General features: G+C 37.3%; 1 protein-coding gene across 1 annotated transcript in view; it reads left to right on the plus strand.

Moving 5' to 3' along the window:
• Positions 1 to 3,076: 3,076 nt before the first annotated feature.
• Positions 3,077 to 17,935, plus strand: part of LOC125241773 — a 67,186-nt gene continuing 52,327 nt past the window's right edge. Inside the window, exon 1 of the mRNA XM_048150390.1 lies at positions 3,077 to 3,425. Coding sequence (XP_048006347.1) covers positions 3,350 to 3,425 — 76 coding nt within the window. The 5' untranslated portion in view covers positions 3,077 to 3,349. The remainder of the gene's footprint in view (positions 3,426 to 17,935) is intronic.

Genomic DNA, 17,935 nt, shown 5'->3' on the forward strand with positions numbered 1-17,935 from the left:
AGAGAAGGGTACTTTTTTATAATTAATGATTTTTTTTTAACTTTTGGACCCAGAAAACGCTGTCGGGTGACGTCTTAGTACTCATAGGATTCCAACCTATTTCATGTCATTCATGAATGACATATGTGACTTAGGTATATTTAAATGTCAGATTTTTTTTCAAGCAGAATAACGACTTGCACAGATAATCGATAGACTAACATCGCTGCGTGCGCAGCCGAATGCACAAACGCTCACGAAACGAAACGCTCGTAGATATCTATCTTTATCGCTCTTGCGTATTGGCGCGACAGAGCCAGACTACCTTTCGCGGCGTTTCGTTTTCGTTTCGCGTCGTAGAAATGCCATTCGGCTACGGGGCCTGATGTTGTTTTTGCCTGATTAAATAAAAGTATAGGTACTTTAAAAATGTTTTCCCCTCACTAGCTCGGAAACACGTGTTTTGTCCTTTAATACCAGCGGGTAAAAACGCATTTTATCCACTAGTGGGTAAAGTAATTTGACCTTGAATAAAGTCAAATTAACTGCTTTAAAATTGATAAAAGTAGGTGAATCTAGTAATAAAGATGATTTACCACCTGTGGAACTACTATAAGCAGTGATAAACGCATTTTTTGCGTTGTAGTTTCCTCGCTATAGTGAGGGCAAAAGTTTTGTGTTACACTCGGGTGCAAATGTATTTTACTTCTCGTGTGTTAAAAAATTCGCAAGTTCAGGATTCTATTCTCGAACCACTCGCTTCGCTCGTGGTTCAACTATAGAATCCTTTCACTTGCTCGTTTTTCAATTTCACACTCGGCGTTAAAATACAACTTTGCCCCCTTGTATAACAAATAACTATTTTTGCGGTTCACAAGTCATAATAAAACATGGCAACAACAGAATATTGATTAATACTATTTTAATATTAGCTAAAAATTGATGAGCATTAGACTTTTCGTTCGTCGCGACATCTATTGACAAGTAGCAGTACTGATAATTTACGCTATTTGACGCGTGATGGACGCGTGATTGTCGTTAGATGTCACTACAAATAACCCGCATTTACTGATGTATGGAGTTACAACTATTCCCTTACTTACTGCTCTGTGGTACACCTATACAAATAATCGGAGGTTGTGACGTCACAATTTTATAGTGAGGAAGCGACTGCCAAATAAAAGAGGAATTAAACCGGCACCTGTTGCGTTAAGTGTCGACACAGTTTCACGCAAATTTACAGCGGGCACTGAGTAGGGACACGTGCCAGAGTATAGTCGAAGTAAACTTTTTAATTAAGTCATAGTCAAAGTTCATCTACTAGAAATGAAAAAGTGGCAAATTTGTGGTGTCGTTTATTGCCTTTATCCATACTAATATTATAAATGGGAAAGTGTGTGTGTCTGTTTGTTTGTCCACCTTTCACGGCAAAACGGAGCGACGAATTGTCGTGATTTTTTGAACTGGAGATAGTTGAAGGGATGGAGAGTGACATAAGCTACTTTTTATCTCTTTCTAACGCAAGCGAAGCCGCGGGCAAAAGCTAGTAGTTTATAAAGTGACGTCACTACGATGTTGCTTCTTTTTTTTTAGAAGGCGGTAGATATTGTAAAGAGGGCGCTGTTATTCTGATGTGTATATAATTATGTGTATGAAGAAAATAGCAACATGGCGCGTAGCCATATATTTCTGGCCAGGCTTTACTTATTTACTACGATATTAATCATTACACCTTTTTTATGAGATAGGCGGCAAACGAGCAGACAAGTCACCAGAAGGATTGAAGATGGGTATACTTTGCCGGCCTTAATCCATCTATCCATCTACGCTCTTTTCTTGAAGGATTGGATTGAAGGATTATATCGGTCCGAAAATACCGCTAGGTCGTAGAAATCGCCATCGTCCTGTTTTTTCACACTTTTCCGCCATTTCATCTTACTCCTTAAATAATAAATAGTAAATCACTATATTATTTAATTGTTTCTTAGAATCGGCTTCCGTCTAACATGTTTAGTTCTAGCATCCAATTTAAATTCTTTAAACGTTCCTTTTTGGTATGTATCAACTCACAACTAGAATCTATGAAGCACCCCTCTGTTTTGTTTCTTTACTCCAGCGGTGTAGTGTAACCCGCGTAGCGTAATGGCTAAATGACGTCGGTCGTATAAAACGGCCTTTGCCTACTTTTTTTTTAATTTACGGAAAAAATATTGTCTTAGTAAAAAGTGAGATCTGGGAAAGATAACTTTAGTGATTCTTCAAATCGGGACGCACGCAGAAGTAGCACTAGACAAGTAAGGACTATTTGAGAGTTAATGGAATCAAAAATTAACACCACTATTGAATGAACTGTGAACTATGGGATAAAAAACCGGACGCCTCGCCTGCCTAATAAAACGGTAGGTATACTTATTCAGTTTTATTTCCGGTAGATGATGTACTACATACTAAATTTCTATGATTATCACAGGCATAAGTAAATGGCCCTGGTTAAAATTCGAACCTAAGTTTGACTATCGGTTCCCACTAAGCCAAACCGGTTGTTAAAAAAGGAAAATTTGATCACACAACTTTGAAACTGTAAAAATTATATGTGAAAGCGCGCGTCTTCATAAATGACCCAATCTGTTAAAGTAGCACGATACTGAAAAGCAAGATCTCTCATCACCATTTTCCGAATTACGCGTACTATGTTCGCAAAATATTAAAATAACTGAAAACATACAGGTCCAGTCACCGACATAAATAAGTGATGATATCTGTGCCTTGTCGCTTTAAACCGTTTGACAATTTCCTATGACATTTCAAACAAGACGTTAATATGACAAGGTATATCTAGAAATCATCACAACTGACTAAACGTATAGAATGTCGAGGATGTGATGTGTGAATGTCGAGGAATACTTAACTCGAAATATGAATGAATGTAAATAAATAAATGTATACTTATATAAATTAACGAATTGTTCTGTGATTGTAATTGTAATATGTAAGATTGACCTGTAATTGATATTATTAATAAATATGAGTATGAGTATGAGTATAGTTATATAGGTAATATTTATTTTTTGTTCACAGAATAAATCGCCATCTACTATTGAAATGGACGACGTGACAGTGAAACGATAGACAGCTTACTATTTCGTCAATATTTATCGAACTTTTTAAAAACAGAAAATTGAATGAAAGTGAAAATGTGAATGTGAAAAATCATGTTTTTCAAATACACAGATTTATTCTGATGTCAAATTTTGTAAATATTAAAATAACTTGAAATGGAAATGGACAAAGAAGTGTTTAAAATCTAAGATAAAGTACCTAAATGAATTGAACAGTGCTTCAGTGTGTGTTAAAGTGAATTATCGTCAAAATGGGGTGCGGCCAGAGCAAAATCAACTTATACCCGCGACGGAACAAAAATAGTAGCAAGAATTCAAAGAAATCAGGTGAGAACACTATTTTCCTGCACTTTCTTCTACTGTTTCTTATATCTTATATACTTTCTGTTAATAAATATATACGTATTGATATATGTATTTTTCTTATTCTATCTATGACTTAACCCTTTCATATTCTCTGTACTTTAAGGTATTTTTTTTATTTTATTAAATGGCTTCAGTCCCAATAATGATTGAGACTATTTCACCAGTGTCAAGGTGATATGAGCTAATATTCATTAGTGATTTTGGTACGGTAAGTACGACAGTGTACTGTGAGTTGGCACTTGTAAATTGATAGCTAGATTTTACAAGAGCACGTGGACTACCGGCCGTTGACGACAAAAAAGAGGCTAAACGCGCTTCGAGATTAATTCTTCGTTAGCTTCTCACTACAACATTAGTTTACTGCATAATAAGCTATCGATATTGCACTTTAAACAATATTAATGAGTAAAAGAAAAATAAATTATTCGCGACACGAGACCGCTAAGACGGCAAGGATGAAGACCCTTTAAGGTATTAAAAAAAAACGTAAACAAATAATTTGTTCATTTTCGGGTAGTTACATTTGTTGGTTAACCTACCAAATACAAAACCAAGCAGATTTGTCACTGAGGGACCTTATTTGGTCGTTTAATCTTCTACCTAATAAGTAGCTCAAATAGTCCTTACACCCTGGCGGGTGTTGCCTCTGCGTATGTCCCATGATACGGGCAAGGGCAACATCCGCTCGGTGTGCCCCCTACATTTCATTAAAGTGTCGAAAGGGCCTCTACGTGTTGGCTTCGGCCCCGGGCACGCCACCCAAAGGTCCGGAACACCATTGTTCCGTGATGGGAAAGACATACAAAAGTAGAGTAGTAGTTCTACTCGTAGTTACTAATAGTAATAGTTCTTTATTTACAGGTAAATACCCATTTCAAATAATCCAGTATAATGTCAAAAAAACAAAAGTAAATAAAAATAAAAATAATTAAAACTTAAAATACCATAATGCCTAAAAAATTAGGCAGTCACAGCCTAGGAGTCACTTCCTATTCCTGTCGTGGTGGACGGCTACCCAGTACTTATGGGTTGTCCAAGTGCTCGGCCAGCTCACGGAGAATATGGTTGTCAGACGTTCTTAAGCGGCTCCAGAACGAAGCGACGCGGGAACGAATGATCGCAAAAAAATCAGGGACTTCGGCCTGTGCAAACATGGTTGACGCGCTACAGCATCTTGGAAGTTTCATTAGAATACGGTATGCGTCATTATACTGGACTCTAATTTTACTCATCGCACGTCGTGTGAATCTGCTCCAGAGTTGACATGTGTAGAAGCATAAACAATATGCCCTAAACAATGTCACCTTCACTTCATCACTACAACGCGCGAATCTTCGCGCAAGCATGTTGCATCGCACAGCCAAAGCCCTGCGCTCCCGCTCAATGTCGTCGTCATCAATGATGTCACGTCACGTTGACGTCAAAATGAGAAGCAGTAAGAGATTTCATACAATCTGATTTATAACGTCACTATGACATAGTTCTACAGTGGCCTAGGGTTCCACAATTGGTTGACTGTACAGTGTACATGCTCACGGCTGTATTCACAAAACGCATGCCCATGAAACTGCTCAAACTTCAGCGCTACTTCACGACAAATCTACGTGAGGTGGGTTTGTCAAATCTAGTTGTTTGATAACCGGTTGGTTCTCATGCTCCAACTATGTGATGTGACCCGTTTCAACCTTGGGTAGGTCCCAAATTAAAGCCACTATTATCCTTTACTTGCCCGCAATGTGACAAATACCTACGCTTTATTTAACTAATACTAATAAGTTACTACGTAAAACTCAGAAGAATAGTAGGTACGTGCCACGCGACTACACAGGCGAGTGCGTGGCGCTCTCGGCCACTTGTTCATTCGAATGAACGGCTAGCGTGTAGGTACTTAACGCGCGACTGCGAGCGAGTGACGTAGGCCGTAGGACTGACTGTACCTACATTCATATCTGTGGTAGGTACCTACTTAGGTATGCTAGATAGCTAATACTTGAATAGGCACGCACGTTTGTCCAAAGCTTAGCTCAGACTTGGTCAGCCTAGTGTGTCTAATGTCTAATCCCTCTGTAAGCTCTTCGGCTTGTATCTGAATATTCTGAATACTGGACCCGATTCTAAAGTTTAATAACCTCAAAATTAAAATTTTGAAAAAACCTCCGACCGCGACATAGTAGACCGATTTTCATGAAACATAGCTAAGAACACTCCCGACTAACTCAGCTTTCAGACAAAAAAAAACTAAATCTAAATCGGTTCATCCGTTGGGGAGCTACGATGCCACAGACAGACACACACACAGACATACAGACAAACAGACAGACTAAAAATCGGTGCGTCGTTGACACCGTATATGTTAGAGTTATATATACCGGGATATAGACCGTGATTACCTTTTTGGTTTTTATTGAGGTCCCTAAATATATTTTGACGCAATGTCCCCGATATTTTGCGTGAATGAGGGTAGATAGTACTATACTACTACTACTAGATACTAATCTACCCTCATTCGCGCAAAATAAGATAGCTCGCTGTCTACGCAAATTTGACATCCACCCGCCGTCTTCAGTTTCCCGTGATCATGATGCATGCAACTGCAAATCGAAATATCGGGACCTCAATAAAAATTTAAAAAGTTATCACCATCTATATCCCGGTCAATATAAGTCTAATGAAACTAACCGTGAATCATTCAACAAACAAACGTTGCCAGCTCGCCCTAAGGCACTGTTACACTAGAGAATCAAACATTATGTATTTATTATGTGAGAAAAATTTTACAAAATTAAAAATCGTAACCTATGTTTATATAACATTTATTACTCCTTATGACACCAGGAATGCGTGGTTTAATTTTTTCCCTTTCCTCATGGGCACCTTGTATGTTGATCAAAACATATTTAAGTTTCACAGGGACTGAAAATGCTAAATAACAATTCAAATTTTATTTCGTACGTACTATGAATTCAATTTAGAACTTTAAAAAGCCTTTCATCGCACATTGTATACTGAACGGCTACAAATAGACGGCGTACCCCAGGGCAGTGACGCGGGGCCTTATAAATAAATGCTCGCGATGTATAACCAAGGTGCTGTTAGGCTGTCGCGAGCCGTGAGCATGAATATTTGAGGAAGGTAAAACTCGATATTGTAGGCGCAGTCAGCAACAAAGCTATGAATACAGACAGTGCCCAAAATATGTATACAGAACTTTATTGCCTGTACATTATTAGTGTGTGGACATATTTTTGGCACTGTCTGTATTCACAGCTTGGTTGCTGAGTGTATTAGGTCATCTTGTCCACCATACTCTATTTTTATTAACCGTCGCCTCATATCTCAAGAAGGACGGTTATCAAGTCGTCTGTATGTTTTTATTTTTTTTATTTTTTATGTTTGTTCCTCGATATCTCCGTCGTTCCTGGACCGATTTTGAAAATTTTTTTTTGATTGAATGTATATACATACAGATTGGTCCCATTTTTCTCAGAACCCAGTTCTGATGATGAGATCCTGGAGAAATCGAGGGAACTCCTCAAATCTGAAAGGCATACATATGGTGATTTTTGTGTTAATAAAGGAACAGCATGCATTTAGGTACGGAACAGTGACATTTGGTGCAGTGGAACTGCTGATGATGGCCAGAACGGAACTCTTCAAATCTGAACGGCACGCTTATAGTGACTTGGGTATTTTTATACGAACAGCATGCACTTTCGTACAGAACAGTGACATTTGGTGCAGTGGAATTTCTGATGATGGTCAGAACCGAACTCCTCAAATCTGAACGGCACGCTTATAGTGACTTTGGTATTTTTATAAGAACAGCAAGCACTTTCGTCCAGAACAGTGACATTTGGTGCAGTGGAACTGCTGATGATGGCCAGAACCAAACTCCTCAAATCTGAACGGCACGCTTATAGTGACTTTGCCATTTTTATAAGAACAGCATGCACTTTCGTCCAGAACAGTGACATTTGGTGCAGTGGAATTTCTGATGATAGTCAGAACCGAACTCCTCAAATCTGAACGGCACGCTTATAGTGACTTTGGTATTTTTATAAGAACATCATGCACTTTCGTTCAGAACAGTGACATTTGGTGCAGTGGAACTGCTGATGATGGCCAGAACCAAACTCCTCAAATCTGAACGGCACGCTTATAGTGACTTTGCCATTTTTATAAGAATAGCATGCACTTTCATCCAGAACAGTGACATTTGGTGCAGTGGAATTTCTGATGATGGTCAGAACCGAACTCCTCAAATCTGAACGGCATACTTATAGTGACTTTGGTATTTTTATAAGAACAGCATGCACTTTCGTCCAGAACAGTGACATTTGGTGCAGTGGAACTGCTGATGATGGCCAGAACCAAACTCCTCAAACCTGAACGGCACACTCATAGTGACTTTGGTATTTTTGTAAGAAAAGCATGCATTTAAGTTCAGAACAGTGACATTTATTTAGTTATGTTTGTTAAGCATATGTTTTGAAGTCAAAGTTTGTCAAGCTTCGATTTCTTATAATATAATCGGATTCATGAGGAATTGAGGAAACTCCTCAAACCTTAACGTTATACGTATATTCATTTGTGTTTCCATCTAATAATTAAAGCATTAAAAGCAGTTTTAAAAAATACTTACACATTTCTACATAATCCAACATTCGCAAGTAGCTTTCACCAGAACCCGAAAGGCGACGGTTTTTTTTTTCTTAAAAATTATAGCTATAGGATTTTAAGTCAAATAATTTGAAAATAGAAATTATTTTCATTTGTTTAAAAAATAAACCAATTTAACCGAGTATAGGGTCGGGTACTTAGATATGACTTATAAATGAATAGGTTTTTAATTTATGTGATTCCAACTTATCCCACTGCACCTTACTGCTACCTGTTTTAAAATCGCATGTCCGAAATGTCCAAACAAACTGTCTGAAACTTTTCAACGTTTCAATCATGAAAAAGTACTAAACTAAACAGAAAACTGCATCAATTTCGTGTTCCTATGTTATTTTATTTGTTTGACAATGGACATGAGAGAGTTGACTAAATGTTCACTTCTTTGATTAGATTTAGTCAATAATTTAAAATTATATCCATACTAATCCATACTAATATTATAAATGGGAAAGTGAGTGTGTCTGTTTGTATGTCCGTCTTTCACGGCAAAACGGAGCGACGAATTGATGTGATTTTTTAAGAGGAGATAGTTGAAGGGATGGAGAATGACATAGGCTCTTTCTAACCTCCTACACTTCCCTAAAATGGGGAGTGAAAGAATGTATGAATCATTTTATTTAATGTTGAATTACTATACAATCATTTCAAATTATCGAATATTACGTTTAACAGTTTGAGATTCAACCCGAATATTACGCGAGAGAACCCGCGGGCAAAAGCCAGTTTCATCAGCAGTTCTCGTAAAGTTTGTACAAAAATTAAGGAAAAAGTTAAATTTGTTTTTATTAATTCCTATTTTGTTACCAAGATTTTTTTTGATGAATTGAGATTTTAGTAAGTTTTATTTCGTCATTCAGGTTCTCTAGTATCATCTTACGAAAGTCGACTTATATTACTAAATGTTGGTAACAAAATAGGATCAATTAAAATTTGCTGACGTGGCTATGTACAAAGTTGCCGGGAATTGCTCTCAGCATATGAAACCGGTAGCTGTACCAGCTTTATACTGACAGATTCGTTAGTGTTTGTGTACCTTACTCTCTCTACATGTTGCATTAATATAATGAGAGAGATAAGCGTAGAAAATAAACAAGTCGCGCTTCGTTAAGTTAAATTACGTTACGTTTTTCAACATTCACTTTTTGACATTTTAGAATATGTTACTGGATTACTCAGAGCAATACTATTTCGAGACTAGAGAAAGCAGTTCCCGAATACTTTGTACATAGCCACGTCAGCAAATTTTAATTGATCCTATTTTGTTACCAACATTTAGTGATATAAGTCGACATTCGTAAGATATATACATGATAATTGTTATAATTAAGGAAATATAGATACTAGATAACCTTAATGACCATATAAAACTTATTAAAATCTCAATTCATGAAATAAATCTTGGTAACAAAAAAGGAACAATAAAAACAAATTTTACTTTTTCCTTAATTTTTGTACAAACTTTTCGAGAACAGAGTGAGAGTGTGGACAAGCCGCCGGCGGAGGTATCGCAGTTAGGTCATTGAACTCATTGAGTATACAGTTGTCGTTGTGTGTGCGTGATGACACGAATCGCTGGTCGTTCGCATGTACACACACATGGAAATGATGCGCGAATGTAGCGCAATAGCAGGGCTACGTCACTCGCTCGCGGTCGCGCGTTAAGTACCTACACGCTAGCCGTTCATTCGAATGAACAAGTGGTCGAGGGGCGCCACGCACCCGCCTGTGTAGTCGCGTGGCACGTACCTACTACTCTTCTGAGTTTTACGTAGTAATTAGTATTAGAGAGCGCGCACACGGGCAACTTTTGGCATCGACTTTTTTGTCGCGACCATGGCCTAGTATGAAAGTGCGCACACGAGGCGACGCAACTTTCCATACAAATACGAAAGTCGCCGAGCAACTGTGTCGCCCGTGGGCGCGTAGTTAAATAAATCGTAGGTATTTGTCACTTTGCGGGCAAGTGAAGGATCTGTTACGTTAGTAACTTATTAATAATCTTTGGCAATAGCCCAATAGGAGTGTCCATTTACAATTGAAAAGTGACAAAAATTGCGTGTAAAATTTTTGGAAAGTACAACTTTGATTCACTTCAATTTCTTTATATTATTTACGCCGCTGGAATAATCCCAAGTACTTTCCCATTGTATAAATAAATCCTCTGTTATTACGTTATTAGTTAAATAAATATGTAGGCGTCATTTCCTTCCTTTAATTAGTGTTGTATTTTTTTAAATCCCTTGTTGTGTGGGTATTATCGAGAAATTATCTGCCAAAGGAATATTTACTAAGAATAGAATAAACTTGCTTTGATGCAAGATCTCAGCCCACTGGTGTTATTCACAGATACATATACTAATAGACGTATCTTCTATGTCCTATGATTTTACTACGATTTTCGGACCACGTACGGCGCCGGCTTAAATATGTGATGATTTCTATACCTTGTCAAATTAACGACTCGTTTGAAATGTCATACGAAATTGTCAAACGATTAAAAGCGACAAGGCACAGAAATCATCACTTATTTACGCAGGTGACTGTACACGCCAGTAAGACTTCAACTTACGCATAACTTGGAGTCTAACTAAATTGAATTAAGCTTTCGAGAAGTGTGATTTCCCTTCAAATTAATAACCAAAGCTCCATCTACCAAAAGTACCAAAACCGTTCATCAGAATATATTTGCTATTTTTGGAAAGACGTTGTAGAAAATGGGAAATTAATGACGAAAATATTCAAATATTTCACAAAATCGTTAATGCGCCTAATTCATAAATAAATTACAAGCGATAATTATTACCCACATGTTCTATAACCTTTGAAAATAAGTAGTAGTAGCAAGGATTATTTATATAGGATTTACAATCTTCATACTAAGAATCGAACCTTATTTTTTTAGCGCCATCTGTTAAATACTATTGGGTTGGTAAGAAAGTAATGAGCGAATCATAACCAATATTGTAATTTTTATTTAATTTATTATTTTAATCATTTATCAAAAATATAACGGCCTTCGTTATCTACTACTTGTCTCCATCGTTCTGGTAAAGAATGAATAGCATCGGCGAAGAAGTTCTTAGGTTTAGATTAAAAAAACTCAGCTATGTACTGTCGTAGATGGGCTTAATCATCGAACTTTTTTTCATTCAAGGCATTGCTTAGCGATCTGAACAAAGCGTAATCCGTAGGTGCCAAGTCTGGAGAGTAGGGTGGATTAGGTATCACTTTCCAACCTAGCTCCAATAGCTTTAGCCGAGTCACTTTTGCAATGTGTGGGCGAGCATTGTCGTGTAAGAAAAAAACTTTAGCATGCTGTGGACGATTCTGACAGATTTTTTGGTTTAAATTTTCAAGCTGATTACAGTATACTGATGCGGTAACAGTCATTGCACTTGGTAGGAGTTCCCAGTGAATAATACCATGAATATCCCACCAAACGGACAGCATAACTTTTTTCGGGTGAGGCTCTGTTTTTGGTGCCTCTATTCCTTTTTCGTTTGGAGCTAGCCACTGACGTTTGCGTGTGTGATTTATATATAAGACCCATTTTTCATCTCCAGTGATAAGATGGTCCAACCAGTTGAATGTGCGGCGAAAAGACAGAAGTTGTATGCAGATATCGGCACGGCGGTTTAGTTGATCTCTATCAAGTTCGTGCGGTATCCAAACACTGTATTTGTAGTTTTTTCCCAACTCGTGTAAATGTGTTTCTATGGTGACATGTGCCTAACTCGGTAGCAAGAGTACGACTCGTTAGCCTCGGATCTCCTTCAATTAAGGTTTTTAATTTGGCTACATCAATCTTCACCGGTCGACCAGACTTAGGTTGATCTGATAATGAAAAGTCGCCACTACGAAACCGCTGGAACCATCGTTTCGCCGTGGCCTCAGACACAACTTCAGGAGCAACACGCTGACATATATTACGCACTGCTTCGGCGGCTGAATGGCCAGACTGAAATTCATATAGTAAGCAATGCCTTACATGCACTTTTAATTCGTCCATTTTCTTCCTTATATTAGCTCGGCGACAGCTAGTGAATGACTGACGAGAAACTGTGCGACTCGCCCTTTATATACTTTCGACCATAGAAGATTCTAGAACTCTCTCAAAAATTTTATGTGGAATTCAATCGATCGCTCATTACTTTCTTACCAACCCAATACTATCATTACACTGATGATGCCTACAATTTTTTTAATGTATATTGACGTGATATCATGATATTAAAGAAGCATGTCATTTGTTCTTATAAAAATAAAAACACGCAACAGTATTTGGGGGAAATATGATTTTGGCCACTTCTAGCCTGCGAAACAGCGCCACCTAGTTTAAAGTTAGAAGGCCCATACTTGGCTTTGTCTGTCCCGCTATTTTATAGCCCTTGGTAGTAGTTTATAAAACACGCCTTTATTAATAAAAAACCGGCCAAGAGCGTGTCGGGCCACGCTCAGTGTAGGGTTCCGTAGTTTTACGTATTTTTCTCAAAAACTACTAAACCTATCAAGTTCAAAACAATTTTCCTAGAAAGTCTTTATAAAGTTCTACTTTTGTGATTTTTTCATATTTTTCAAACATATGGTTCAAAAGTTAGAGGGGGGGGACGCACTTTTTTTTCCTTTAGGAGCGATTATTTACGAAAATATTAATATTATCAAAAAACGGTCTTAGTAAACCCTTATTAATTTTTTAATACCTATCCAACAATATATCACACGTTGGGGTTGGAATGAAAAAAAATATCAGCCCCCACTTTACATGTAGGGGGGGTACCCTAATAAAACATTTTTTTCCATTTTTTTATTTTTGCACTTTGTTGGCGTGATTGTTATACATATTGGTACCAAATTTCAGCTTTCTAGTGCTAACGATTATTGAGATTATCCGCGGACGGACGGACGGACGGACAGACAGACATGGCGAAACTATAAGGGTTCCTAGTTGACTACGGAACCCTAAAAAGACATTGTTTTAAACTGAAAAGTTACAGCCGTCAGTGTCATTACAGTACTGGGAGTGTCTCTCAATGTTTAGTGGTCCCTAAGCGCTCGAGTGCTCTATTTTATTTATGTCTGTGAAACCTCTCACAAAATCTAGGGAAGCAAACATCCTACAGGATGTCTGGATTAGATCAAGGCGTAATAGTACATTACGATACAAGTGCGTAAAAAAGGAAGTTCGAAACGAGTGGCGATAAATTAAAACACGACCGAAGGGAGTGTTTTAAATCGACACGAGTTACGAATTTCCTTTTCGCACGTGTATCGTACGACGTTTTTCAGTACAGATGAGCCTCCGAAGTTTTGACCTGGCATATAATGAACCACTTCTCGCACTAGTGCGTAAAAAAAACACCATCTGTACTGAAAAATATTTAACAAATTATATATTGTTTTGTTTTGATATTTATCACTGGCGATAATGTTAAGTCCCACGTGGCAAAATAATTAGTAAATATACATACAAATACTTTTCTGAAATGTCTTCTTGAAATTAGAAAGAGACAAAAAGTAGCCTATGTCACTCCATTCCTTCACTATCTCCACATAAAAAAAATCAAGTCAATTCATCGCTCCCTTTTCCCGTGGAAGACGGACAAACAGACACACACCACTTTCCCATTTATTAATATTAGTATGGATTTACAGTCTCCATACTAAGAATCGTGCCTAATTTTTTTATTGCCACCTATTAAAAACTATCATAACTACACATGATGCCTGCAAATTTATTTTTTTCTAAATGTGTATTGACGTGATATCATGACTTAAAATAAAGAAGTTGTTATATAAAAAAACTTGATTGTTCTTATAAAAAATAAAAACACGCAAAAATATGATTTCGACCACTTTCAGGCTGCGAAACAGCGCCATCTAGTTTTGAGCATAAAAGGCCCATACATTTCAGGGGTACGCTTTTTTGGGATAAATATCAAATCGTCATCCCATTGTAAAACTCCGAATGCTTCTCCAAGTAGGTGGTATCCGGAGTATACGGATTCATAATAAAAGCAGTGTGGGCAGGTATTGTGTAGGTTTGTCTGTAAGGACCTCTGCTTTGAGCATTCTTGGATTATTTTGCAGTATTTTTTCTTTCTTTTGTGTCCCGACAATGCAGTTATTAGAAATAAATATGCTTTAGATTGTTCGCAGGACGTAAAAATGTGTTTTATTAAATTACACGCTTAAACTTATAACGCCGTGACTTGCGTGGGCGACGGTCGCGCGATGGTCGCGCGACGGCGATGCGACGCATACGAAATCAAACCTCATCGATATGGAAGTACGAGACGCGACGGCGACGGTCGCGCGACCGTCGCCCACGCAAGACACGGCGTAAGAGTAGGTACAGTAAGAAGCAAATAGGCTGCACCAAACCACACCAAACCGTTTGTCACCGATTTTTTAGCGATTTTAGCGTTCGCAATTTTTTGTGTACTAAAAGAAATTTAACTGTTTATTTCTTTAAAAAATAATCAGTACATGCTTATACATCTTAGCCTAATCTATATTTGTGAGTGTGTTTAGTAAAACGTCCCATTTTTTTTGTCGGTTACCATTAAGGGGAGATTTACTTGTATCTTTATATGAATAAACTGACAAAGCGGCTTTATAGCAATCGGCAAAGTGGGACGTTTTTCCGTACACACTCACATTTGAGAATTTCCATACACTTGTGCTGCATGACTTTGATGTCTGTTAACTGTGATTGATAGATGCAACTGACCATAGGTAACTTTTATAAATGTTATTCTTAAAGTTCTATCACACTTATTAATTAATGTACCTATTAGATATGTATGAAACCAGTATGAGAAGAATTTAATGGAAATAATAAGAGCAAGATATAGCAGAGGTTAACGTTAACGAACAACGATTATACCCGGATATCACAGCACAGCGGATATCATCTCGCTCAAATCTAGAGCAGAGCCCAACTGGGGAAGTACCTCCGTCTTACAGACCGTAGCCAAATAGCATTAGACCCTACTCATAGTGTTGTGTTCCTGCCGGTGAGTAAGGCCGCCAGAGCTCAACGAGGGTACGGTGTGCTGGCAACGGAAGGACCTACGGAACTAATTTGTTCCGTCAATTGTCCTTTGAGTCATCGGCAACCCAAACAGGTATACAAGTTTCTAATACCCATTAGGACAAACGCTCAAGTGACACTCCTTGAGTTGCAGGCGTCTATAGGTGACAGTGACCGCTTTCCATCAGGCGGACCGTATGCTTGTTTGCCACCGACGTAGTATTAAAAAAAATTTAAATCTCCCATCACTCTTGACTATTCTCTAGTGATTATTATTAAGAGATTAGTATTAAGATATACAACCATTTGCCAAACGACATCAAAATGATGTCTGGAAAAAAGTTTAAAGAAACGCTAAAGAAAATTCTAATTAAAACAAGTTTCTATAATCTAACAGAATATTTTGATTTTAATTTCGATGAAGTATTGTATAACAAATAAATTCCAAATATAATTATGTCAATTAATCCATAGTATGTTAGTAATAATTTTATAATAAGCCTAAAAATTGTGAGAAAATTATAATGAAAATATTATTGCATGCTCTTGATGGGTAGATTATGTGTTACTCAAGAAATGTACCTTACACCTTTACTATTATTGTAAATACCATAATCTTGCAATAAAAACATTTCTGATTCTGATTCTGATTCTGATAGAGAATGCGCACTTATTTCAGCGAGCACCTATTCTTGCGAACACTTTCCAAATTTAGTCCTGTCTCTGCATGCATAGGTAATGGGTACTAAAAGCCGTGTTATATGGAAATAGCATCCATTTGCCAGGATGCCAGTGTTTAGGTTAGCGCAAAGAGAACTGATATACTTAAGGTACAGCGGGGCAAATCTCGACTGGGAGGCCACTGTAACTAATACATTTTTCTCATTATTACACTGTGATGTTGAGTTCCACATGTATCTACTGAACACGCCTACCATATATGACCGGTGGACACTATTTAATAATGCAAACATTCTAAAATATAGCAAAAATGGATCAGTTACATTTGTATCCCAGTCGTGATTTGCCCCGCTGAACCTATCTTATATTTTATGTCAGTTTGACAGTGGTAAGTAATGTGAAAATGAAAATGAAAATGAAAATGAAAATAGTTTATTGATACAGTGAAACTTATGATTAGACATATGTTACAGTTGGTATTACTTATAGTTAAACACTGCTAAATACTTATTTAAAATGTAGATGTTGCCTGTAACACCTGCACAAGGCTATGCCTGAATCGCAGGATGTCACTTTTCCTGAATTGCCAATTAAAATGATTATGCGCTAAAGAAAACTAAATTAACCTAGTTATGTAAATTAACTTAATGTAAGCAATACTAAGTCTACTACAGAGACAGTAAGTATACTATGCTACAAATTTTGTGTCTATTACTATACTAATAATAAGGATGTTTAACAAAACTAGATAGGACAGGGAGAGGAACCTTTAGAAGGATGGGTATAAGTTACTTTAAAAGTAAGAATGTGTGTGTGTAATGTGTGTATGTGTGTGTGTATGTGTGTGTGTGTGTGTGTGTGTGTGCGCGCGCCCATATGTGTGTGTGTTATAACGTTAATATTTTTTCTGTTTCACCATAGTTCAAAGTGCTTAACCATATTTTAACTTTAATTTGGGCTTCCCTTATTGAAGAAGTTTTAATATCACAATTTTTATTAACTATCAGTGGCGGCGCGTGAATATATTTGGAAGGCAACACAGAGCAAAAAATAAAAACCGGCCAAGAGCGTGTCGGGTCACGCTCAGTGTAGGGTTCCGTAGTTTTCCGTATTTTTCTCAAAAACTACTGAACCTATCAAGTTCAAAACAATCTTCCTAGAAAGTCTTTATAAAGTTCTACTTTTATGATTTTTTTCATATTTTTTAAACATATGGTTCAAAAGTTAGACCCCCCCTCTAACTACCTTTTTTTTCCTTTAGGAGCGATTATTTCCGAAAATATTAATATTATCAAAAAACGATCTTAGTAAACCCTTATTCATTTTTAAATACCTATCCAACAATATATCACACGTTGGGGTTGGAATGAAAAAAAATATCAGCCCCCACTTTACATGTAGGGGGGGGGTACCCTAATAAAACATTCTTTTCCATTTTTTATTTTTGCACTTTGTCGTCGTGATTGATATACATACATTGGTATCAAATTTCAGCTTTCTAGTGCCTACGGTTACTGAGATTATCCGCGGACGGACGGACGGACGGACGGACGGACAGACAGACATGGCGAAACTATAAGGGTTCCTAGTTGACTACGGAACCCTAAAAAACGCAACCTACCTTAATATTAGGTACCTTAGGCGCCTATCCAAGTGCATTTATCATACAGTCCGCTATGAAAGCGCTTAAAAAAGCCATCTCTCCGCTTATAACTTATATTTAACTCTGGACGATCACGGCCTCGCGTGACAATACATTTCTTTATTTCGAATGTTTGCGTAGAAAAACGTGTTGATTCATTTAGTAAGTAATCTATTATACAACAGTCAAAATGAATTAACGCTGCCATTACTAAACAAACCAAAGAAAGTCCTAACTATCTCTTAAAATCAGGTAGTATCTAACCTTGAAACTCTGGCTTGCACTGTCACTAAAACACGACACCGAAACACTCCAAATCATTTAAATTTCACTGATATATTGCACGTAATGAGCAAGTTAATAAAAAAAAGCACACGAAGCCTCGGTAACAAGCGGGACGCAAGTGTTGCAGTGATATTATTCCATTTTCACCCA

This window comes from Leguminivora glycinivorella, chromosome Z (genome assembly GCF_023078275.1).
Source record: "Leguminivora glycinivorella isolate SPB_JAAS2020 chromosome Z, LegGlyc_1.1, whole genome shotgun sequence".
Lineage (NCBI taxonomy): Eukaryota > Metazoa > Arthropoda > Insecta > Lepidoptera > Tortricidae > Leguminivora > Leguminivora glycinivorella.